The sequence below is a fragment of the Lathamus discolor genome, chromosome 4, assembly GCF_037157495.1.
Source record: "Lathamus discolor isolate bLatDis1 chromosome 4, bLatDis1.hap1, whole genome shotgun sequence".
NCBI lineage: Eukaryota > Metazoa > Chordata > Aves > Psittaciformes > Psittacidae > Lathamus > Lathamus discolor.
This window is the reverse complement of record NC_088887.1, coordinates 37,026,191-37,052,179: the sequence shown is the minus strand read 5'-3', so window position 1 is coordinate 37,052,179 and position 25,989 is coordinate 37,026,191. Positions and strand designations below refer to the sequence as shown.

Below are 25,989 nucleotides of genomic sequence, written 5' to 3'. Positions count from 1 at the left end.
TTATTTGTGTATTCCATGTAATTAGGGTAATGTGTCATTTCTTAGTTTGCTGCTGTTTCTAATCTTGATCATCTCAAAAGCCCCCAAAATCCAGCAGATTTTGTTGAGCACAGATTGAAGCTGAGCTATGGATGTGGAAGTTTGCAGATAGCCTTTTTTCCCATTGAAAGCTATGACTGCGTGTCTTTGTGCTTAAATTTAATGATCTATAATCTGACTGTGTACAATGTTTTGAATTCTGAGATAGAGGAATTATCATTGCTGGTAGGAAATGTGTTATCTGATGGAAGTGCATTCATAAAACTCAGGTCTAAAAAATATTTTATTGGTAATAGATTTAAAAGTTGTTTTGCAGATTTGTTTACCGGAAGGCATGTCAAATGTTTCTTGAAATATAGTCGATACAGTAGCTGCCAAGTTTTTTCCTAAGCTTCAACTGTTGTGTGCAGAAAAGCTTTTTGAGTATTAACCGTGAGTGTTAATTATTAACCTGCGGGTAGGCTGTGTTATGAAGGCTGGGATGGTTTAAACCTTTAGATAACTTTTAAGTACTGATTTTCTTTCTTCTATTATATTTTAACTGTCATTTATTATTTCCTATTTATTAGACCTAGGACTCTTCTCTACAAAGACATTGGTAGAAGCAAATAACGAACACATAGTAGAAGTAAGAACACAGCTACTGCAGCCAGCAGATGAAAACTGGGACCCCACTGGAACAAAGAAAATCTGGCGTTGTGAAAGCAGTAGATCACATACAACAATTGCTAAATATGCACAGTACCAGGCCTCCTCATTCCAGGAGTCTTTAAGGGTAAGGCCATTGTTATTATTTAATCTACAGACTGTATACTAAGTCTGGAACCCTTAAAAACAAATGGAATCTGTTAAGGAGAAAGAGACATTTCCATTAGCATGAAGAGCACGGGTAAATTTACAAAATCTGTTTTGAATAGAGAGTCAAATAGTATAGAGCATTCCTCACAAATGCTGAATGTAAAACTATTTTTTCAGTGTAAAACTTCTAGCTGTTACATACTTTGAAAGCTTGTTACCTTAAGCTTTTGTATAACAGTGTAAATATCTGTATTAAAATAGTGAGAATTTAAGTTGCCTTTTTTTTGTGGGTTTTTTTTTTTGTTTGTTTGTTTCCAAAGCAAAACAACTTGTATTGCTTCTAATTTCATGATTTCAAAACAGATAAATCAGATTTCTTTGTTCTTCATAGTATCCTGAATTAACTTGGATGTGGCTTACTAGAAGCTTGCACTCACACTTGTCTTTGTTTCCAAACATAACCATTTCTCTTTAGTTTAAAAGTTGTTAAGACTTATGACAGAGTGAAATACTTGAAATGTTACTTTATTACTTTTTAATATTTTTGCTGAAGTTAGTGAGCACATCATTGGAATTAGCTGTGGACATTTCTCAGAAGTTTAAGTTACCTGGTTTTAGGCTAAGGTGGAACTAAGACAAAAAGATACTCTAGTTGTTAATTAGAAAATGCGGAAAACACCAATGTGGGGAATTGTCTATTGCAGTTTTCACTTCCATTGCACAGAAGCAGCAGTGGTTTCAGTAAGAAAGGAAAGAGAAATTCTGAATTTAAACTTCATGCATTGGAGAAAAAGATGAGAGATGAAGAAAATAATCAGTCATTGAAGAGAAGGGAAGGTAGCTACTAGGTTTTGACCGAGACTGATACAGGATGAGGAAAAGAAACGGGAATACCACTGGGAAGTTGGGGGGGCACTGAAGTAATCAAGAGCTTGGGACATAAATGGGCTTTTTGTTCTTTGCAGTAGTCATAAATTTAAATGGGATATCGACTAAAGTTTTCTGGTGCCTCTTGAACATTTGCGCCAGTATAGTATTCTTGTACATTGTTCCAGAGCATTACTTCTCTGGAACATTATATATATATACAAGTTTGGTAATGTACTCGACTGATCACATTCCAGCTTGTCAGCAGGAAAGCCTCAGCTTTGGATTTGCACCAAGAAGTGAGCTGCAGTATTTTCTGATTTGTTTTTTTCTCTGTTACAAATTAGTAACATATATATATATATTACATATATAAAACAATTTTCAGAATTATTATTTTAATTTTTCCCTTGCAAATGAGAAAGAAAATGTGCAGTGTACGTGTCGTTTGTCTAACACTGCTTTTGCCTGTCCTTAGGTGACTTTTCACAGTGTTCAAATGAAAGCTTTGTTTCTTCTTTCTTTTCTATGATTCTTTCTACAGACACAATCCTCTTGGCTTGCCCTAAGTGATGCTTTTTCTTTTTTTCATTCCTCTGACAACTGTTACATTGCTTTTCTAACATGTCTTGCAGTATTTGATAAATCCGTCATCGCTAGGTTCCTTTTTGCTTCTCTTTGTCCTTCATTCAAAGGATGAATAGGACTTTCTCAGGTACATAGGGCACTTTGAGATTTAATAGCAATCCCGTTCAAAACCCTGGATCTTTGGATAGCCTCCAGGCAGTTCATTCCTTCTTTTTGTCTTATTCTTTTTCCTTCTATAGACTTGCCAAAAAAGGAGTCTTTAAAATAGGGTTTTGAGTGCACTCGGCTCAAAAGATCAAGTGACATCATTCAATATTGGTTAGATTTATTTTTTCACTAGTCATGGTCCTAGCTACTGCAGTGCTAAAATAGCATATGGCTATGAAAAATTCAAAAGATCTTACATAATGGATTTTGTAAAATTAATTTTATAAATATTAGTCATCCTAGTTTCCTGTTGGGGTACCTGCTTGACTTTGCTGGAAGGTAAATGTTCTAGTCTGAAAAAGTTAACAGTATTCCTTAAGATTGGATTCATGTTCACCTGCATAGTGATGCAAACCAATGCACTCATTTGCAACTGTAATAAAGGCTAATAGAAATATTTACAATGTAGATATATTCTGTTGTCCTGGCCTTAGCTTCACTGAATTTGCACCCATTCACAATTTCTTGCAGGGGCTTTTGACTAATAACTTTTTCTTTCTCAACAGTAATAATGACATAAAATCTCAGATACAGATATTTTAAAGATTGTACCAGCATGTTGAAAGAAAAGTACTCATACCTGTATATTTTATGTATCTATGCATATCCTTGCTTTTCTATATATTTGTATAGATTAAAAAAACCCAACATTTCCACAATTGCATTTTATAGGAGGAAAATGAGAAGAAGAGTCACCACAAGGACCACTCAGATAATGAATCCACATCTTCTGATAAGTAAGTGTGATATAACTGTGGTAATTTTGTAGTTGGTTTTCTGTGGTTATTTACATAATTCCCATTTTCACATTCACCTGTTAAATTTTTTTTTATGCACAGCTCTGGGAGGAGGAGAAGAGGACCTTTTAAAACAATCAAGTTTGGGACCAACATTGACCTGTCAGATGACAAGAAGTAAGTTGATTATAGTTTCTCCTGGTCACAGTGGTATTCTATAATATGATGCTCCTGGAAAACCAGCATGTTCTGCTCAGATATCAGTCTGATAAACCCAGTTCCAGTTGCACACCCCATTTCCACAATGAAATTCTTACCTTTGGTCTTCAAACGGTTGCTACGAGTCCTTCTCCACTAAAATCTCTTTCCAGGCTTTTTTTTTCAGGATCTTTGAACTTAAACATCCATCAGAAACTGTTCTTACTATTCTTCCTTCTAGTACATTCCCTTTGTTTCATTCTGAGGCTTTAAATTACTTGCTTACAACCTTAATTACATCTCACAATACCAAGTGTTAAGTCTTCACACAGAAATTTTAAGATGAAAGGTTTTGGGTTGGTTTGTTGGGTTTTGGTTTTGTTTGCCTGGATTTTGTTATTTTGGTTCTGTTTCCTTTTGTTCCTACTGTCATCCTTTCTGTTTCCACTTTTTCTTAGCTCTTGCTTCTCTGTCCAGGAACAGGGTTCAAAATATGTAGTCAAAACCAGCCCAGTACTTTACCTGTGGGTAAACCATGCTACCTCTCCCTCATTAAAAAGGGAATAAATTGAGAATTCTTTTGGCTGTATATCCTTCTGAGAGCAGATGTAGGAGGCTCAGGAAAACATCAGGAGGTACTGGAAATACTCTTTGAGAGCATGGTTTTAGTAACCAGTAAGAAATTTTTATTTGGTTCAATCGCTAGTTAGTATATATTTCCATAAAAGATCCAGCATGTCTGGGCTGCCAGTCCCACCAGCTGGAGTACAAAAATTCGGATCTACTTCAGTTATTAGAACAAGGAGAATCTGTCCACTCAACTGTCAAAAATACTTCTAAATATTACAATTCTAAAATTGGGTAACACAAACCTGGGTGACATTTCAGAGATCTACACTGAAGTTCTGGGATTTTTGCGTTTGAAGATCTATTTTTCTTAATGCAAGTATTCAGTTCTGTAGCACGTGCATGTTGTTACCTTCTTGGCCACAGCAACTGTGTGCAAAGGGTAGGATGTGTTTAGACAGTCTTGACATATGTTGTAGCATCGTATCATTTGGCTCTTGAAAGCACGGTTAACAGTTTCTGACTGGCTGGCATGAGTGTGGGGAGAGTACAGCTCTGTTTTCACTTGGAAAGGATGTACACAGAGGTGTAAACTGCAAGCAGATTTTCCTGGCAGTATAGCAGCAGAGTGGCTAACTTCGAGAGTGAATCCAGCCGCCCTGGCTTTCAGCTCATTTAGATTTGGTAACTGTCAAGTAGGGGTACTGCACTGTCTCAGCTTCCCTCTTACTAGATGCTAAGTTATATGGCACTGGGTTGTCTGCTCCTTTATCTCCTATGCTAACAATTTTTTTGAAAATGTTTCTATTTCCCAAACTCTTTTAAGGGTTTTAGGGATTCACAGTTTGTCAATCTGCTATTTTGCTGCAGGTGGAAGTTGCAACTCCATGAACTGACAAAACTTCCTGCTTTTGTACGTGTGGTATCAGCAGGAAATCTTCTAAGCCATGTTGGTCATACCATCCTGGGCATGAATACAGTGCAGCTGTACATGAAGGTTCCAGGAAGCAGAACACCAGGTGAGTATAATATCTTAGCATGAAAAAAATTAAGTTCTCCTGCTGTGGTATTGATTTAACTGCACTGCAGATTTCCATATCTTACAGCATGCCGAAATGTGATGGAATTGTACAAACTCAGTATTTTTTTAGTGTCTTGTTTAACTGAACTGTGCACATACGAAGTACTAAATTACCTTATAGTGGAAATTCCTGGATTTCTGCAATGCTAGGTAATTACCATACTACCGTCTTGCACGCAATACTGGATTCATTAAAGGGAAAAAAGAAGATGGGTTTATATAATTGGACATTACTTGTATTTTATATGCGCTGAAAGTTTTCATAGGTTTCCAAAGTAGGTTTTGTGCAGTCATAGAAATCGGTACACTTTTGCTTTTCAGATTCCTTACTGGCTGAGGATAGGAGTCAGCCCTCCATACTGAATAGGGCTGTGTTAGGACACTGGACTGAGACTTAAAGGATCTGGACTAAATTTCAGCATTTGTTTTTTCTGAAGTACAACTTCAGAAAATTCCACTAGGGATTATGGCTTAGTTTTTGAGCTGTCAAAAGAAGATAAAACACTGGCATTTCTGCATTGATTTTGAAAGCTCTTTCAGAAAGATTTACTTACTACTTGTCTGTTTAGTGCCTGGAGTCACAAAGTTTTGCTCCTGACTGGGACTGTCAAGAGCTATCATAAAGGGCAAAATCTTAGCTTTAGTATTTTGAAGCATTTGTTTCTACAAAAAGGGAACTGCTGAAATCTTGGTCAGATTCACAAGGTTGATAGCTCCAATTTCTCATTTCCCACAAACTAACAAAAGCAGGATTTTCTTGTCACGAGTAGCTTAATTGCATTTCTTCACACCGTGAAGTACCTAAATAGTGTGCATGACATAAAAAAAATCTGTATAAATACTTGAACTGTGACATCGGGGGGTTTCGCGATAGTAGCTGTGCATTTTCATAGTGTTACTTTGACAGATCAGCCTTACATAAAGTGTGTTTATTTTTCTCTACATTTCAGGTCATCAGGAAAATAACAACTTTTGTTCAGTAAACATAAATATTGGTCCAGGTGACTGTGAATGGTTTGTTGTCCCTGAAAGCTATTGGGGTGTCATGAACGACTTCTGTGAAAAGTAAGCTGGGTGTGCTGTTTGTTTCTATCAAGTTCTCTGTGCTTTTCTCAGACCTAATGGGGGGAGATTACTGAGGGTGTTTTAAGTGGACATTACTTTATGGTGTTTCCATGTAGTCAGAAGAGTACTTTAAGATAAGTCAAAATGCAAAATCTAGAGTTAGGAGTTAGTTTTGGTTTTCTGGGGAGTGATGGAGTATTTTCTTGGTGATGCATGCTGTTAATCTTTATTATGATTCATGTACATGGTGTACATTGGTATTTTGGCATGGTTTCTTGCTGCATCTAGAGGGAGGGTTTAGTTTGCTCAGACCCCAGGAGGCGTCATGGCATGCTTTGCCATATTTGTAGCTTGCTTGAGGAAATTGAGGTCCTCTGACTGTCAGGGAGACACTCTAATATTGGGGTTTCTATATGCCTGCACATGCACCCTCCAAAAAACAACAAAATAAGAGGAGGAGGAATTGTGTCCCCTGATCATGCTAGTACTTAAACCATAGCCTCTGAAGCTGATCTTACAGGAGAATTTTTTGTTTCTCATCTTGCCCACTTAAAACTGGACTAAGCTCTTGACATTTCTTCGGAGCTTTTCCAGGGCTCTGCAAATTCATCTCAGTGTCTCTGAACTCCCTATCTTCTGCCTGTCTATTGTCAACTGTTCTTATTTCATCTACTTGTACAAAGATTAGCCATCTCAAGATTGTAATTCCACTGATTCAATTGCAGTGTCTCTGATGACAACATCCCTTTTACACTCATGATAGTGGCCTTGGACGGTGACAAAGAATCTAATATCTTGGTAACCTCATAAAATGTCTAGAGTGCCTTATAGAGGCACTGAACTGTCCTTCCTGAAAACTATGAATTACGAATGATTTCTCATGGTGCAGTATAAAAGCAGTATAAAATTGGGATAAGGATGGGAGAAAAACATGTATTTTGCATAATCATAGTGGAAGTTAATCCTTAGGAAATCCGTATGGAGCTGTTTTTTCAGTACTTCTCAGGAGGGTCAACATTTCTTGGCTGAATGTAGCACACACCTTTGAATCACAGTTTAGATGGTGCTAAGGGGTTGCTTGTTGCGTGGATAAGCTTCACATGCATACACTGACAGTAGGAGTTCATGCTTGGCATTGTTCAAAATGGAAAGTATTCTTAAGAGCTGGTATGGTCTGTATATGAAATCAGTCACTGGTCAAAAACGCAGTATTTGGCACCAGTGTCACACTAGATCTGACCAATGATTTCTCTGCCTCACCATTAACTGGGAAATAGAAAGTAGAACATAACTGGAAGCCATAAACTGACTTCACATGGGAGCTAGATGGTTTAGTGTTTTAATGTATTGCAGGATATGAAATGTGGAAATAGGATCAGGAATTTTATAGATGAAACTTTCCTTTCGACTGGTCCTCCTGGGTCACTGATTAGATGCAGCAAGTGTTTATCGTGGTGATCAGTTTTTACAGGTAATTTCATTGAAGTATCACTGGCAAATGCTGAAGTCTTCGTTTTTCTTGTTGTTTCAGGAATAATATGAATTTTCTAATGGGATCATGGTGGCCAAACTTGGAAGACTTGTATGAAGCCAATGTCCCAGTTTATAGGTTTATTCAAAGACCTGGGGATTTGGTTTGGATAAATGCTGGCACTGTTCATTGGGTTCAGGCTATCGGCTGGTGCAACAACATTGCATGGAATGTTGGCCCTCTTACAGGTATGGCTGAATAGTGCCTGTGCTGAACTACATAATTAGGTCATAGTATACTACTTATGCCATGGAACCTACCATTTCTTACTAATTTACCATGTTTTACTAGATTAAAAAAAAAAAAAAACCACAAAAAACCCAAAACCGTACTGTATTTTAAAACATGATGTGTTGAAGCTTTAAGTAATTCTGCTGGTAAGAGGAAGCAGCAAGAATGCAGTCTTTGCGCTTGTTCATTTAATGTGCTTGTAAAAATTAACAGCTGTATAGCAAACACTAGCAGAATAAAATGTTTATATTGAATTCATACACTCTGTCTTATAGGCCATTTCTTAGCTTTTTTTCTTAAGATTTGTTCTGCCCAGCAGACTGCACTAGAGATTGCGTATGAATTTAAGGACTTGTGCAGCCTTAACTTTTTGGGGACAGTGGATAACCTATTTGCTCTCTAGTGAAATCATCAGGAAATTAGAACAGCTGTAAAATTTTGTTAATAAAGGAATATTAGGCTTTTCAGACTTACTGCTCTAGAAGTCTTTAGTTTTGAACCATGATCTTGGAAAGTTTTTAAATGCGAGAATGAAGGGAAATTTGTCAGCTAAAATGATTGTGAATCGTTTAAAGAGAATGTACTTCCAAAAATCCCTGTTTTCTTGAAGAGTTTTAAGGTGCGTCCTCCTTTCGTTATGGTGCAATAAATAGTATATCCAGGATTGTAAGACTGTCTGATACAGAACTCGCATGTTCAGACGCAGTAAATTTTGCCAAACATTTCTTTTAAAAGGGTGGGGTGAATAGGCTGCATAATGAAAAAGTTTGACCCATTGCAACAAATCTCTCAAGGTGTAGTCCTCATTTTCAAGACAAATTATATTCTACAGCATTGTAAAATTATGATAGAGTGAATAGAGATGCAGACATTTCAAGTTCAGGCCATTTGTTTTTCATGTGCTATATTTGAAAATGTATTAAGTAACCCCTTTTGAAATACTGCTCTATGTTCATCACAGAAATTGAACACTTGTCAGTAACTTCTTTTCACCGATAGTTGTTACTGCTGTGGTATTGTGTGTTCTTTAGCATCATAAATGCACTTTGTAAAAGAAACTCTGTGGAATTCAAGTGTAGTTGGAATGAATGGGTCATTAAAAGGTATAGCCTTAAAAGATATAAATTTGAATTGTAATCAAGTTATTTTGGCTGCAGTTGGTACTTATTTTTTCATTTCACTAATTGCTTCTGAAATTTTGCTTTTGTACAGCCTGTCAATATAAATTGGCAGTGGAACGGTACGAGTGGAATAAACTGCAGAGTGTTAAGTCCATAGTACCCATGGTTCATCTTTCATGGAATATGGCTCGAAATATCAAGGTCTCAGATCCAAAGCTTTTTGAAATGATAAAGTAAGTTTTATTTATTTGAACATTTACTGTACGCTTTTCCTCTTCAAGCATAAAACAATAATTGATTTGTAAGTAATCCTTTATAAGGATTATGAGGATTAATAAGACTTCTGTTCCTGAGAATCAAGCCAGATTTGGTTTATATTCTGTTTTTCAAAGAGTCGAGATATTACTAATTTTACTGTGTTTTAATTAATGTTATTGTTGCACAGCTTCAGAGCGATATAATTAACTTTTTTGTTAAATATGCCATAGCCTTCATACAGCAGTTTACAGACACGATTGACTTAGATGACAAAAGCTGTTCAGAATACTTACTGTAAGGAAAAAAAAATAGGTCATCAACCCAAATATTAGAGTGTTTAGTCATTTTTACAGTAAAGTTAAACTTAATTTTATACTTCTAGAACCTCTGATTAGTGCTCACATTCTGTCATTTGGAGATTCAGTATAAATGCTTTAAATAAAGTCAAGTAGGAATTTGAAAGCCTCCTACCCTTTGCTTTTTCTTTTGAACAATGAATTAATTGATGTGTAAAACGATAATTGAGTTTAGTGACATTTCTTAGATGCATACTCCAAAATGCAGGAATATTCCAGGCTTGGAGCATCTTTAGTAATTTTCTTCAAATAGTGCAACTTCAAGCAAATACTGCATATTTCATGTTGCAGCACCATTATACCTAGACAGAGGGATGAATAAACAGTTCACCATATATCATAGGTTTGTCCTAAAAAAAGTGGGGAATTAATTCCAAAGCAAATTACCCATCATGAGAATACTCTGGTAGCAGCACTCCGGTTTCCTTAAGCCTTAACAAAGGAGCTTCTAGCTTGAGCACGTCTTCAATCGTATCAGCATACTGGATCCACAAGAATTGAATCCTTTTGTAATTTGGCTTGAAGTGGACCTTAAAAAAAAAAGTGTGGATTAACATGCAAAAAAGGGCAATGAAAAAGCATTCTTTTTTTTTCCCCAGTAGGATTTATTGATGACTTCTGAGTGAGACACCTTTTACAGCAGGATTTTATTTTAGGCTTGAACATCTGTATTGCGGAATAGTAGAATTGGTAAAATGATAACGTAAGAACCAAGAATGTTGGAAGTTTAAGACAAGTTTGTAGTCACTGCAAAGCTGGATTTTGGAATAACATTTTATGTGAATAGTTCCTTAAAATCTAATAACTAATATCTAGGGTAGAGAAAATCTTTGCTGAAGGCTTGACTGTCCTGCCCCCTCAGATAAGCTATTAGTGTTCAGTTTCATAGTGTCATAGAAGGGAGAGGAGAAACTGAAGAGATAGAGTGAGAAATAGGGGGAAAAGAAGCAGGGTGTGGGAGGGAGGAAGCCAAAATGTCCATAAAAAAAAAAAAACAACCACCAAAAAAAACCCACAGCACAAACATATTTCACAATTATCTTTATATATCTTCCCAAGCCCAGCACGCATCTGTTCTAAAGCTCAGAGCAGTTCTAGAGTGTTTTTGGCAAAGTATTATTTTGATATTTCAGCCACCTGTGTTTTGCATTTGCACAGGTTTGGGGGCTTTTGCCATGGTTCAGGTTTAAAAAGAGAAAACATGACTGAGCATATGTATCCTTTTCCACGAGAGTTGCTTACAGTATTGTGAAGAAACACAGAAGACAACCTGGTAGTTTCCTGTCATCTTGCTGGCTGACAGCAGCTCAGCCATTTCTAATAAGACACCTAAATTTAAGGTGTAGATTACAAACAAGCAGAGACGCTAAGGAGTGGATACAAAATTAGGTCTTGCATACGTTTGTGTTTTCCAGTCTACTGATACCATTTCCAGTTTACTTGGATTAAGTCTTCCATCCAAGTTAGTTGTAAGCCAAATCCCAAGTGCCTTGCTATATGTGCAAAAGGAAGCTGCATTGATGAGTTAAATACATCTAGTAGCAGTGACATGAGAGAACTTCTTTATTGTGGCCACCTCTAAATCATGGTATAGCTGTTCCTAGAAATAGGTGTCACCAGAATACAGAGTCTAGTTAGTATCTGACCTTGGCTTTTTAAGCATACTGGAAACGTATAAACCTTCATGCATAACTGTCGTGGTTTAAACAAAAGTCATCCATAAATCGCACAGTCGCTCTCTCACTCCCCCACTTCTTGCCCTCCCCCTACTCCTGGAGGGATGGAGAGGAGAATCGAAAAGAATGCAACTCCCACGGGCTGAGATAAGAGCAGTTTAGTAACTAAGGTATAACACAAATCACTACTGCTACCACCAATAATAATAATGATAAAGGAAATAACAAGAGGAAAGAATACAACACCTCAGCACCAGCCGACCAATAACTCGCCCCACTCCCCCCAGCGGAGCACCGACCGATACCTCCTCCAACCTTGCAGTCCCAGCCCTTCCAGGGTAACTCTCAGTTACATCCTGGGCATGACGTGCTGTGGTATGGAATACCTCTTTGGTCAGTTTGGGTCAGGTGTCCTGTCTCTGCTTCCTCCTGGCCCCCCCATCTCCCTGGCAGAGCATGAGGCTCAGAAAGTCCTTGGCCAGACCAAACATTTGGGCAGCAACTGAAAACATCAGCCTTATCAACACTGTTTCCAAGCCAAAAATCAAAGACACAGTGTTGCACCAGCCACTAAGAAGGAGAAGAATTACTGCTACTGCTAAACCCAGGACAGTAACTTTCCTGTGGACTGCTTGTCTGCAGGAAAATAGCACCAGCTGGCAAGTAGCTGCTGTCCACTTTTCCTGGATTTTACTATGTACAAAATAGAGACATTTGTGTTTATATGTATGTGTGTGCTTGTACGCGGGTGTATAAAAACACTTAAGAAATAGTGATTTCTGATACAGCTGGTTGAATTCATCTTCAATAGCTGACTTCTCATTTGTCACCAGGAAAAAAGTGTATCGGTGACACTGCTGTCATCTTCTTGCCAAGTACAGAGCCTGTATCTAAAATTGCACATTGAAGATACCTGAAGTCTTCAGGCAGTTTGACTTCTGTCTCTGAGGCTTTTTAGGTATCAGAATAGTACAAAAGAATCTAGCTCTTAGAAAATGATAAAACGTAGTTTGTAGTTCCAGTTTGAAAGATAAAATACAAATGTGTCTTACTTGGTTATGTGAAAGGAACCACTACGGAAAAAATAAAGTTAAATTCAAGGGTACATATAAATATTAGGAAGCAGGTAAATGATTAAAAGAAATAGAACAGCACTAGGGAAAAAAATAATAGGAGACTTTGTTTTTGGAAGAAATCTGAAATCTCCTTACATTTTAGTTAATGTGCAATTCAGTGCTCTCTTGCTAAATAAAAGAGCAAAAACTGAAGCTTTCCTCATGAGATTTTTTTGAAGATATTAACAGTAGAATCATGAGCAGGACCACAGGCAGACAAAATGATGTAAAACTTGACTGAGGGACCCTCAAGAAGAGAAAAAAATAGGTGCAGGCTAGAAGGACTTTTAAAAATGCATCTGAGGAAGAGAAAAGTTTCAGAGGTAGTGGGAACATTGTAATAAAGGCTTAAAAAATTAATTCCAGAGTAACTGAAATACTAAGTTCTTTTACAAAAATAGTTCTAGAAACATAAAAGAACATGCCAATGGAGAGAGGATTTTTACAAAATCATGAAGCCAGATAAAATACATTTTGGATTCAGTAGGGAAGATACGTTACTGAAAGGTGTAAAGAGGTCAGTTTTGCATTGCTGTTGGGATGGTCGCCACAGTTCTAAAAGTTTTACTGAATCTGAATATTCAAACAGGTTTCTTACTGCCCTTCTAGAATAAATCAGGACATCTTCCTGATGTCCATTTTAAATTGTACTTAAATACTTGAATTTGACTGGATGTGATTTAGTCATACATTTTACAGCTTGATGAGCTGTTCAGTTCTCTTCAAATTTGGTATATGAAAACATGATGTTTGATACAGAAACATGCTTTCATTTTTGCATTATTCTTACGGTAAGGGTATTAATGAAGCCATAGACTTGGTTTGAGCGAAGATGAATGGTCTGAGTGGAAAACATCAAGAGGGGAATATCTCAAAGTAAGCCTAAGATTCTGCTAACTACTTGGAAACACATGAAAGAAACATTTTTATTTTTCTTTAATACAGATTTATATATCCTTAAGGCTTAAAAACAGGAGAAGGATCAAGTTTGAAAATATTTTGATAGAACTTTTGAGAACTTTGTTTTCTGTCCAGTGTTTATTATTCCCCTTATATTTTTTCAGTCTTCCTTTTGCATCTAATGAGCATGTAACATAACCACCCTGTGGAGAAGATTAAAGGCTGCAAAGGCTGCAGCTCAAGTAAATAGGATAGCTGAAAGCTAAAAATTATTGTAAATCACATTGTAGTTTAGAAATCTGGCGACCTACTTTGCCAACTTCTTTTTAGAGAACGTATGTAGCTCAGTGCTAGAAAACAAGTTAGATTTTCTAGTACAGAAGAGAACTGTATAAAACTGTGAAGATAAAACAGGGGGTTTTGCAGGGGAACTGGGAGTTGTTGATTTGAGTTTGACATTTGACCAGTTCTTGTCTTCGTTCCTTTTCTTTCTTTTCTTTTTATGAAGGGACTGATTTTTCTAATTCTTTTTTGTTCTACGTGGAAGAAAATATTCTTTCATTTTTAAAAGGATTTTACTTACACTGTAGATAAAGTTATTCCTGTCAGGACTTGCAGTAGCTGAAAGTCTAGTAGTGCTGAGGGAGTAATAGGGTTTTTAGGATGTAAGTTAAAGCAGGTTTTTGGATTAGGCTGTAGTCATTTACACAAAATGTAAACAGTTTGAACTTGGCAGTTTGAACTAGCTTCTTGATAATAAATTCATTGTTCAAAATAAAATACATTAATTGCTTTCAAAAACACATTGGTTTATTGTGCTTAGAAAAAAGAGCATCCATGCATTCCAGGCAAAAATGAAAACAAAGTTTGTTTGCAAGGCCAGAGGCAGTACTGGAAGGTCCATAATCATGTAGTTTGACTTCTACCCAAGTCATGAGTCCAGTGATTCTTAGTAGCCAGCTGTTTCTGAAATTGCACAGGAAGAGGAAATTCCAGGTGCAGGGCGTTGAAAGAAATTTAATCCTATTTGAGTCTTCCTATAAAGTTTAATACAGAACTGAATATACAACTGGTTTTGCTTACAGGTACTGCCTGTTAAGAACTCTTAAACAGTGTCAGACACTGAGGGAAGCTCTAATTGCTGCAGGAAAAGAGATTGTCTGGCACGGGCGAGCAAAGGACGAGCCAGCTCATTACTGTAGCATTTGTGAGGTCAGTAAATACATGTGTGGGGCTTGTGTGCTATTATAATAGTTACTTAAATTTTGTCCTGTCTTCTGTTGTTGCTGTTTTGATATTGCTTTTAAGTTGCAGCATCTACTGTATACTAACAGCACATATATGTGATGCTGTACAGGCTTCAAAGAGCTTTATTTATCAAGCTGTTTCTGTAGACATAGGCTGCAGTGTCTTCCACAGGACTTCCACAGCATTGTTACTCACAAGGTCGATTTTCAATTCTCAGTTATTATACAAAGTTGTTATCCCTTCCTGCATAAAATTCAATCTGCTCAGCTTCATTTTGAAGGTGTATCTGTCTTCAGAAGTCAACAGCCCCAAAAGAGAGACAATTTAAGTGCATTTTCTTCACAGGGACATACCTTTTCCCTGGAATTTGATTCTACTTTCTGTTAATAATATCTTTAAAGTATTGGATAATAGTTTTCGTGAAGCTTAACAGGAAGTAAAGTTTTCTTACCTCCTGAGAATGAGTTTCTAGTCATCTTCTGACTGAGCCTCTTGGGTAGGATAGGAACATGACTGAGTAGTAAGGAAATAAATCATTAACTTCTTTTGCAGACAAATTTTAAAAAGGAAAATTGGGTATAACTGTTGTAAATCCCCACCTTAGTGAGTAGCCCCTATTCAGAGTATGAATCACGCTTTGCCTGTATTGACCAGAAGCTTTCCCACAGCGCTGTTCATGCAGACGTCGTAAGTGTAATACTAGTGGTTTTAGAATATTTCACTTGCCTGAGCCTTAGGATAGATTTTCCCTGAACGAATGTAATTTTTCTCTTTGCATGTGCAGGTTAAGGTTGTAAATTCCGAAGAAAATATAGTTTCATGGTTTAACTCCTAAAAAATCAAACTGTAACTGTTGACTTTCTGTTTCCTGTCTAATAGGTGGAAGTCTTTGATCTGCTTTTTGTCACTAGTGAGAGCAATTCTCGAAAGACCTATGTCGTACATTGCCAAGACTGTGCAAGAAAGATAAGCACGAACCTGGAAAATTTTGTGGTGCTAGAACAGTACAAAATGGAGGACTTGATGCAAGTCTATGATCAATTTACATTAGTAAGTCAAATTAATAAGTGGGTGCATAAATACATTATTTGTAAAGCACTTGTAGACTGTCTTGGTACTCCGTTGTATGAGTACTGTGGACTTGATTCAAATGGAGGTATGGGTTGTGTGTGATATTTGCTGAACAAAACACTGAAGAGTCAGAATTATGTGAAATAGTACAGTAACTTACTGCAGAACATAACCACTGAGTTATCAGGAAAAGTATGATGTTACAATTCATAAAGTTGTGGCTTTAAAAATCCAATAGAGATCACCTGAAGACCATAACTGGATCAGATGGAGATGGGAAGAATCAGGACAGTGAAGCTTGGAGAAACTAGCACCAGGTTCAAGAGCATCTCTAATACATTGGTTGTGGTATGAAGTCAGTATAGCAGCAGAGCATCCTATGCACTCAGACCCCTTCTTTCCCCTTCCTTTTCCCCACCCATCCCCTCCCAAATCAGCACTGTCCTTCTGCTTAGCAAGTGGATGCTCTCAAACAGTTCTGTCTTCTGGCTTGGGGCCTCCTTTGCATTTCAATTTAAAGCAAAAAGCCTCTTTGCCATTATAGCTTTCTGCTATATATGGCAGCCTCCTGCTTTGAACTATGTCAGCACAACTGTCTTAACATTTCACCCAGGTTTCATTGTTTCAGGCAAAGATGGTTTGTTTGTAATCACAATGAAAGCGATGCTGGATTTTGTTCATAAGCCTTGCCTTTCTGTCAGAGGAAACAAACGTTGGACTAAGTGTTGCAAGAATTTCATGTCAAATTAAATACAACAGCCCAGAAGTGGCTGTGTCTTTTGATTCATTTCCATGCGCTGCAGAAAATGTATGTCTAGACAGTTATTTCGTGCAATGCTAGTGTGATAAGTTGTGACCTTTTGAGCCAAGGCCTCAGGGTTCAGCAGTAGAGGCTGGCAAATGTGCGGGACCACATCCTCTGAACTTAATTCTTTTCATTGGTCCTACAGAGCCTGAGGTGGCTGAACTTCAGTTCATACTTATAGGAGCCCATTGTCATTACAGTTGGTGAAATACAGAAATTTCAAAGTGATGTTATAGAAAAGCATATAAATAACCACCTGTTCTCAGATACGTCATCCAGTTGAGTGGAAATGAGCAAGAACGTTTTTGTGTGGAAAAGAGGGGAGAGGGAAGGGTATTTTTGTTGTCTGTGTTTATAACATTATATAGGTAACAGTTATATTGTCCCTAGAACAAGGGTTCTCAACCTGTGAGTGGCTCCCTCCCCCACAAGCCACCTGTACTTGCAGCCCTGAAGGGCGTTAATAGTTGTCCTTCTGTGAAATTGGTGTGCACACTCATTTCTTTTAAAGGGGATACAGTCTGAATTGAGAAGACTCATAGGCTAAACGTTGACATCAAAAGAGTTATGGTTTGTTGCAAGTCACAGGGTGAAGATAATTTCAGATGGCAAAGGTGCAGTAGGCCTAACAAAGAGGTTCTGTGTTTGGAGCAAACAGGGATCAGCTAGTGCTAGTGCTTCATAGGTGGGTACTATGATATGATTTAAAGTGTCTTTAAAGACTGTGAGCAGCTTCTTGAAGGGATTCCGTGTCATGACAGGACTGTTGAGCAGGAAAAGAAGAGAAGGAAATGCCATCAAAGACTCAGTGTTTTGATGGTAATGCCAGAGAGTGCAGTAATGGGAAATAGTTGGGCATCTTCTAGACCTTGTCTCCTGAAATAGGCAGGAACAAGACACGCAGCTTACTTCACTCTTGAGCCACTCTGGTGGTGTCTTCCACGATTAAAAAAAATAATAACCCATCACCTTGCTCCTCATAAGAGCATCTGAGATCCCTACCACAGATCTCTAACTTCAGAACTTCAGGGTTCTGTATAGTTATTTAGTTAAAGGGGGCGGGGGGGGAAGGAAATGAAGCCCGCAAGGCTTTTGGAGAGCCACAAATGGACAGTCCTTCCCCCACTGATGAACAGGTTGAGAATCCCTGTTTTAGAATATTTTAAGAGAAATCAAAACTGAGCCCACACGGAGCTCTTTCCTGCCACAGAGGGACTTTGGCAGCTCACGTCGTGTTAACACAGACGTTCCCACAGCATACTCCAGTCTGCAGTATAGGCAAAATCCTAATGCAGAGTAGTCATAAAATGCACGTTGTATCTGAGTAAGTTGGACAAAAAATGCCAGTATCCACTTGAAAAGAGTCCAGACCTATAAAGCTGTAGTGCCTGTGACTTTAAACTCTCATGGTTATAATTTATGCAGGTTTTGGTTAAACAAGAGAGTTCTACACCCTTGTAGAAAAGGTAATTTAATGTTTTCTTTTTCAGGCTCCTCCATTGCCATCCTCCTCATCTTGACATTTTTTCATGGACATTAAATGAAAACTTTTCTGATATTCAGGAAGTGACCCAGTTCTGCACCACTGATTTTTGTAGCTATCCCGTAAGGCTGCTGGCTGAAAGCTGTGTCTATGCAACCTTCCAAGTGCGGAGTGTCAACCAACTGGACAGGAGAGAGCACTGCCTCCTACTCCAGAACTCAAAACAAATAAAGCTCATCCAGCTGTACTTCAAAAAAATAATTCCATGTTTTGTATATATCTGACAAAACTGGCAACATTATACAGACTACTGACTTGAAGACCACCTCTTTTGTATTTCTCTGTTTCTGGGCTGATGAGTTGGTTTCATCCATTTTTCCCCTTCAGAATTTCCCTTGGAAAAAGTACTAGCTTAGCTGGCCATTTCTTTGTAAGGTAGTTAGAAATTTTAAGTCTTTCTTTGGGCAACTTTTTCTTTTCTTTTCTTTTTTTTTTTTTTTTTTTTTTTTTTTTTAATGTGAAGAGTTAGGTGATAAAAATTTTTTTACTGCTTTTATGTTTTTCTGTCTTGTTTTGAAACCATGACGGTTACACTTTCGGTTCCTAAATAAAATTTAAAAACAATTAACAGCCAAGTCACAAAGATAAATGGGTTGCACATAGACTAAGGAATAAACTTCAGATTTGTGATTTTTGTTTCTAATCTTGATGTAAATTTACACTATTTATAAATACATATTTATTGCTTGAAAATATTTGTGAATGGAATGCTGTTATTTTTTCCAGATTACCTGCCATTGAAATTTTAAGGAGTTCTGTAATTTCAAACACTACTCCTATTACATTTTCTATATGTAAATAAAACTGCTTAGCATTGTACAGAAACTTTTATTAAAATTGTTTAATGTTTAAAGTTTTTCTATTGTTTGAGTTTTAAAAAGATTTTATGTACAGTGCCCAGTTTTTGTTCTTTTTTGATCTGATATATATATTTTATATATACTCTTGTGCTTGTGTATATATATAATATATATAGAAACTCGAATATAAATATGTGTATAAAGATTTAGAGACTAAATTTTTCTCGTTTTAAGTTTTACATCTATGGTAGATTTGAGGTGTCTACTGTAAAGTATTGCTTACAAAAGTATGATTATTTTTAAAGAAATATATGGTATGTATCCTCAAGACATAGAATGACCTTCAGACTGGTTTATTGTTAAATTGCACTTTTTGCAATAACAGACCAATAAATAGTTGCTGCCAAAATGTAGTAGTAGAAAATAAGTAAAGGCTAAACTTTAAAGCTCTCCGAGAAAATACTGGCTTTGACAGGAAGTTTGGCACTAGTTTTAGGGGAGGAATGAAAAAGGTGAATTTGAGTTCTGGGTGGGGATATTCTCTAGAATTCAACCAAATGGCAACTTCTATATTACAATATGTTCTATTAACAGTTTAAAAAGTTAAGACTGAATCATCTTGGCGTCATTGTTGACTCCAAAAAGGACGTTGTTTTGTGGTATTCTATTGTATTTTCACATATTTTGTAATACGAATTCACTGGTAAATTTTTGAAGCACTAGGTTTATTTAGGACAAGTTTATAATATATCATTGTAACAGTTTGCAGTTTTAATGATGGTATTTATTTTAAGTTGCTCCTTTCTCATTAGCTTCTTGAAAATGCATTAAATCTAAATTTCAAAATTGATAGCTTTCTGATCGATCAGAGTTGACTGATGCAGAAGGTTCTGCATCGAACAGTTTCTCATCATTTCTCATTAGTGGGGTATGTTAGTGATTGCATTGTTAAATTTTTTGTAATCAATGTGAAGTGTTAAAGGCACAGAGCATGCTGATAGTTTCTTTTGAACAAAAAGAATCGCCTCTTACATTGTAGCTTCAAACGAAGGGTGTTTTAATGAAGAATCAGTACAGCTTGTCTAATGCTGTTACGACAGTTTAACTGTAGTTATAACTGACTTCCTTGCTAGTTCTTACAGCAGTTGGACAGAAGGGTATAGAGGTTAAAGAAAACCGTAACAAATGCTCTTGCCAGCAAAATTGCCAACTAGCAGTAAGGAAGGAAGGATTTGCAGTTCTGTAAAGATGTAAGTCTCAGCTCTTGATAACAAACTCTACAAATCATAATTTTTTACTTATGTATTTCATGCAGTCATAAACATTGTAATCTTGACAAACCATGCTGCAACTGAAAAGCTACTCCTTTACAGTAGTCTTAAACCCAAATAAAAGCAAGATAACTTACCTCAACTAATGGTAAACAAAAAGTCCTCGTTTCTCAGTGCTGTAACAGAATTTTGCTAACTAGGGAAAGAGCTACTGTGCGCTAACAAAAAGGGCTTTGTACCTTCCTTCCCATTTGGAAAAGAGGATGTGCCGTTACCAAGGAAGAAAATCCATGTTTCACTGATGACCAAGTAGACCAGATCAGTAGAGCGTCAGGCAGTATTGCTCATTTTGCATGAAGGTTTTGTCATGAATCTGAACTGCTGCAGGGCTTTAATATTTCGCAGGTTTCATACTTCTTAATTACACTGTGCTCCTAACCGATGGACAGTTTTGATCTATAAGCTGCTATGATTTAGAATGCTTTTGTTCCATTTTATTAAAAAAGCACAAGTTACAATATTTTATCAATTGTAGTTATTACGGAGCACTTCTGCTTCTTAAATTATGAAGCACATGATGCAAGTTGAACAGTTGGAATCCCTGCATATTTCCAAGCATTAGCAGTTGGGCAGGCGGGGGGAGATGGGGGTCCTAAGCTGAGTGGAGGGGACTGACTTGCTTTCTGAGGAACCTGCGCTGTTGGAGCCCTTGAGCTCCACAGCTAAGCCCCATACTGCAACTGGCTCTGATTTACTTGTGGCTACAAGCTATAGTAGCAGGCAAATTAAAGGTAGAACTCAAAGGATGAAAATGGCCAAAGCCGTGGCATTCATTGCAAGAATTTTGTAAAAGTACAAGCTGATAGAACAAAGGGCATGTTTAGGGGATGGGTAAAAGCAGATCTACAAATGGGTGTTCGAAAAGAAAAGTAAAAGAATAGAAGAACTGAGAAGTGTCCTGGAAGAGCTTGACAACAAGGGAATCTGTAAAGGGGGAGAGGGAATAATCACTTGTTTCTGAGCTTAATTTAAGTTCTTCTATAAGTATCTTCAACAAAGCTTTGGATTTTTGTAAGCTTTCCATCAGGTACATAACCTGGGAGCAGTATCTCTTTGCTTCCTTGGCGAAGTGAAGTCCTGTCAATGCACTTGGGAAGTAATGATGTTGGTAGCCGTATAAGAAAGGTCAGTAGAGAGTGAGAGAAGTATGTAGTGACAGGAAATTCCCGAAACGTCCCGAATTGATAAGGCAGGTAACTTGTTGATCTGAAAGACAAAGTACCCTTCATCTCTGCCTTTCGAGTTGGGAGGATTTTAAAAATAGTATTAAATTGATGTGGCTTTCCTTAAATGGGTGCAGGTTGGTTCAGTTCAGCACAGTAGAGCAGGTTCTTGGATCAAAGGTGGGCAAGGTGTGGGGACTCCACATTGGTGATATCCTGGCCACACACATTTATGGGTTGGGAGATGAAAAACGCGAGGGTTCCGCTGAGATGATAGGGAAGAGGGTGCTCACCCTTGGTTGCTGCCCTGATCCTGGGAGGGGGCTGAAGTGAAAATGTGACTTGGTGTAGAGGGCTAGCAAGAGGATTTTTAAGCCTGAGCTTCCCGAGGTCAGAGCCATTTTGTCAGGACCCATAGCTGGGAGTCATGGCCCAATGATTCACTGGCTGAGATGGGGCCAGCAGGTGAAGGTGGTGGGAAAGCATCATCTTCATGGCTGCTTTAGCCAGTGTGGGAGGCAAAGAGAGGAAGTACTCCCGTCGGGAGATCAGCAAGCAATGCAGCACAGCGAAAAGGCTGATGATGGGGGTGACAATTTACCTGTGGTGCAGGTCAAAGCCAGCCAGCACTGACGGCTTCCATTGTGCTGGTGCTAACAGCAGAAGAATGGGGGATGGAGGTGATGCCCAGACAAGTTCAAGATGAAGACAAAGCTGAAGCTCAAGTTCAAGCAACCTCAGTACAGGGCTTCTACCTGCAGGGCCCCACAGAGGAAGGCAGAGGATGCCAGGGAGAAAGCTGCTAGCAAGGCAGCAATGCGGGCACGGGGTCCACCAGGCCCCAGGGCACCCTCATTCCAGGAAAATAATGGCATTCCTCCAAAAAGGAGGACATACTTGAGGTGGGATGACATGGCACATTTCCTTGGTGGTGCCAGGGACTACATGCAAAGCTAAAGAAAATGGCCAGTGGAGAGGGAGAGCGGGCTCCACGCTGGCCCTGGGGCAGAGCCCACGCTGCTGGCGGTTAAATGGGGTCTAGGCTGGGACCCACAGGCGCTGTCACCCTGCCACCACAGGCTGGAAGAACTGGAGTGAGTGCCAGCAGCCTTGCTCTGAGGAGTGGTGCTGGGCTCTCCATCACTTGCTGCATCAGTGCCTGTAGTAAGGGGGAAGGATGGCTTGGTAAGAGGTGAGCAGCCATTAAAAGGTACAAAAGATTAGGTACAGGAGGAAGTGCATGTTTCCTTACTTATTTTGGGAAGCCATAAAAACCTACCGGAGCGATAGAGGAAGGGAAGAGGTGTACCTCATAGTGAAAACAGCAGTGAGGTTTCAGCTTCCAGCTTCATCACTCGGGCAGCACAGACAGGGTTTTACAGGCCACCGCCACCTTCCTGTTGATAAAGCATTAAAATCCAACTGCTGCTGCTCGTGCCTGGGCAATGGCAGAGCATTGTGTGCACACAGCAGCTGGGACACACTTGTGGAGGGTGGAGGCGGGATGGAAATGGGTCTATCATTAGAGCCCACTGCCTCCCTCCAGTCCTGCCCCTGAGCTCCTGAAGGGCCATGGTTCATCTCTCGCTGAAGGCAGCAGGATCCAGTTTCCAGCAGGATGAAGCGCTGCTTTCAAATGATGGATCCCACAATTTGTCTCTGGTAGGAGCTATTTTCAGGCCTGGTTTACGTGTGTGCTGTTGCCCAGGATATAGGGAGTAACACATGGTTTGGAACTGAAGGTGGTGAAAAGGGAGACCAAGCCTGAATGAACACAGTGGATAGCAATTTCAAAGTAGCAAAGCCCAGGCCATGGTTAATTGATGGGCTAATGGTTAAACAAATGGGCTAAAGCACTAACTCCTTTAATTCATGGAGCTGGGAGATACTTGAAAGAATCCCACCTGAAGCCAAGGCATACAAACCAGCCACTGCCACAGTCCATGGGAACACTGAAATTTGGTATGGCTGTACCATAGGCAGGGACACCTTCCACTAGACCAGGTTGCTTCAAGCCCATCCTTGAACACTGCCAGGAGGGATGGGGCAGCCACAGCTTCTCTGGGCAACCTATGCCAGTGCCTCACCACCCTCATGTCCAATGGCGTGCGGCTGGGCTGTCATTTAATATCAGCCTTTGGGGCACAGAGGAAGATGAACAGGAATGAAGAACATTTTCAGCTCTTTCTTCCTCTGCACTTTCAGCACCGAAGCAATGGGAACTGAGTAGTCCTTCGATGAAACTGGACTTTCCTTGTAGCAGTGGTCAAACATCTTCAGCTTTCAGTGCCACACACAAAGTTCAACTTGCAGTTCATGTCCTGGCTGATGCTGGAGTTTTAGTATGTTCAATTATAATACATGGAAATTCTAGGGGTTCAGTACATCATTGCCAGTGGGCTGTGCCGCAGGCTGGCTGACCTGTGCAGCAGTAACTCAAAGGACTGTCCCAGCATGTGGAGGAGGCTGAGGGGTGGGCAATGGGTGCCGGCAGGGCTGGGTCACCTCCTGTCTGCAGGCCTGTTTCAGGTGGGTACAAAGATTATCTAAGAACCAAAGCGGACCTCACACAGGAGTGAATTTTGGCTGGTGGAGGGATGGCTTCACAGGGGCTGTGAAAAAAGCCAAAGAAAATAACTAGCAGCCAGTTACAGTTGCCACAGGGTGGGGTATTTGGGGAGGGGGGAAATGTGGAGGGGGTTTTTGAGAGTAATAGCACTGGGCACGAGTCCAGCTCAATGCAAGAAGAGCATCTACTGCAGCTCGGTTCCAGTAGTCCAATGCTGCCGAGAGTCCTTCAGTAGCGCAGCAGTTTGAGGGGGACCCACAGCAGGGATGAGTGCAAACCCACATCCCGAGGGGCTAGATCAGCCCGGGGACACCAATCAGTAGGAGGTTTGAGACATGTTGGAGGGGGTTTAGGGCTGTTGCTCCTTAAGACTCTTCTCAGCCTTTTATCTGCTTATGCTGCCCAGGCTGATGCAACCCTGAAAGCACTGTCAGAGCACTTGGGAAGGTGAGTTTGTAGGTAGCAAAGCGATCATTGCTACGCTTGAGGAGGCAGATGTGCCTGGACAGCTTAGAGATGCTGACATGGAGACATCAGATAAGGGTGCAGGTACCTGATACCTGGCTGGCAGATTTAAAACTAAACCCCAAACTGGTTTCAGCGACAGGCTGACTGAACATAATGTTACTGAGAAATGCCAGTATGAGCTCAGCCCCGTGGTTCCCCATGGGGGTGCCATCCCAAGCGCTCAAGTGGCATGATGCTGTGTTTTGCAGTACAATACTATACTTATGGCCAAGAACTTATCTTAGGAGAAAAAAAGACCCTGGCTCCACATGGGTTAGGTTTCCTTCATCATTATCTATCACAGCACTCAAATGCAACATGAGATTGTGGTATTCCTAAACATGGATGAAGGAAAATGTTGTGTCTGCGTGTACTGAACCGTGTTTGTAACCATGTGGCTATAAGTAAAGTGCCAGCCTGACATTTAAATCCTACTTCAGCAGCTTTCAGCTTTTATCTGTGTGCCCCAGTCAGGCATCCTACAGGGTTGCCTCTGAGAGCGATACAGCAGAAAACATTTTCCCTAAAAAAAGAAAAAGAGAACAAGGGGAAAAAAATCACAACTTTTATGAAAAGTGTCTTAAAGGTGCAAATACACAATTTTTTAAACATAGGAACTAAGAAGGAAAGGAGCAAAGCCTAGCAGGGCAAAAATCTGGGCAGGCAAAATACCACTTGAACAAGAGGTCAGTGATCCATCCTCAGTTCTGGTTAACAGAGAAACAGTACGCGTGTCAGTAGCCGATGATACCTTTCAAAAGCCGCTCCTTTAGCACCTACAAACGGAAAAGCAAAGGTGGAACGAGTTTCCCAGCACTGAGCAAGACGACTTGGCCATTACCACATGCGCAATTTCAGCTCCTAATTTTCAATACTGGTGCACGGTGCTGTTTACAGAGCTTGATGGAGCCTTTAGTAATTATTGCTGCGTTATGAAGAGTACCACGGATAATGCTGTCTTATGGCTTATTTACGCAACTACAAGATGGAAGAACATAAGAGAGCGTATGAATGAAGTGCTGCTGGGTTTGAATAGGTATTTGATTGCCCCATGCGTGCCAGGAGCTGGCTATTTCAGTGCTGTCTGGTGTTTCTGCAGCTTGCTAGTCCCACTGGACTCTGCTGGGTAAGAGCCCAGAGGCCTCCTAGCACAACCCGTGCCTTCCCCCCCTCTGGGCTGTAGCCGCAAGATGTTTTGGGTGTGATGCTGGACAATACTAAGCTGTGCATTAACGTGCAGACTGTTGGAAAAGTCAGTTTGGCCCCAAGCATGGAAATATTCCCAGTCCTGATCTCGAGCAAAGGCCAGTCCCCTCCCCACCACCCATCCCCTCCTTCTCAGCAGTTCAGCCTGGAGGAGGCTGGAGGCAGCGGGAGCAGCGGCAGCAGAGTTGCTGGCTGCTGAGGAAGGCACTGGGGCCACTCAACACCTCCTCCCCTCACTGCTCACCACCAGCCAGGTCAATGGGTGCTGCCAGGCAAATGCGGAATATGGAGACCCACGGGGGAAAACACCGAGTTCTGCTGGAAAAGGGTCTTGGGAAAGGATAAGGAGATTCGTTCTGGCAGATTTTAGTACCTGGAGGGAGGACAGAGGGGTGGAGCATCTTGCTTCTC

At 39.6% G+C, this 25,989-nt stretch overlaps 1 protein-coding gene across 10 annotated transcripts in view; it reads left to right on the top strand.

The window, feature by feature from the left end:
* Window positions 1-20,232, top strand: part of KDM6A (lysine demethylase 6A) — a 159,240-nt gene extending 139,008 nt beyond the window's left edge. For 4 of the 10 annotated variants that reach the window (XM_065677077.1, XM_065677074.1, XM_065677081.1 and 1 more), the window contains 10 exons: window positions 609-814; window positions 3,172-3,236; window positions 3,339-3,413; window positions 4,872-5,020; window positions 6,033-6,147; window positions 7,679-7,866; window positions 9,122-9,263; window positions 14,421-14,547; window positions 15,463-15,633; window positions 15,893-20,232. In XM_065677077.1, coding sequence (XP_065533149.1) covers window positions 609-814; window positions 3,172-3,236; window positions 3,339-3,413; window positions 4,872-5,020; window positions 6,033-6,147; window positions 7,679-7,866; window positions 9,122-9,263; window positions 14,421-14,547; window positions 15,463-15,633; window positions 15,893-15,949 — 1,295 coding nt within the window. In that variant the 3' untranslated portion in view covers window positions 15,950-20,232. Of the gene's footprint in view, window positions 1-608; window positions 815-3,171; window positions 3,237-3,338; window positions 3,414-4,871; window positions 5,021-6,032; window positions 6,148-7,678; window positions 7,867-9,121; window positions 9,264-14,420; window positions 14,548-15,462 lie in introns of all 10 variants that reach the window. The other 6 variants (XM_065677076.1, XM_065677078.1, XM_065677082.1 and 3 more) reach the window with 4 other exon arrangements.
* The last annotated feature ends 5,757 nt before the right edge of the window (window positions 20,233-25,989 follow it).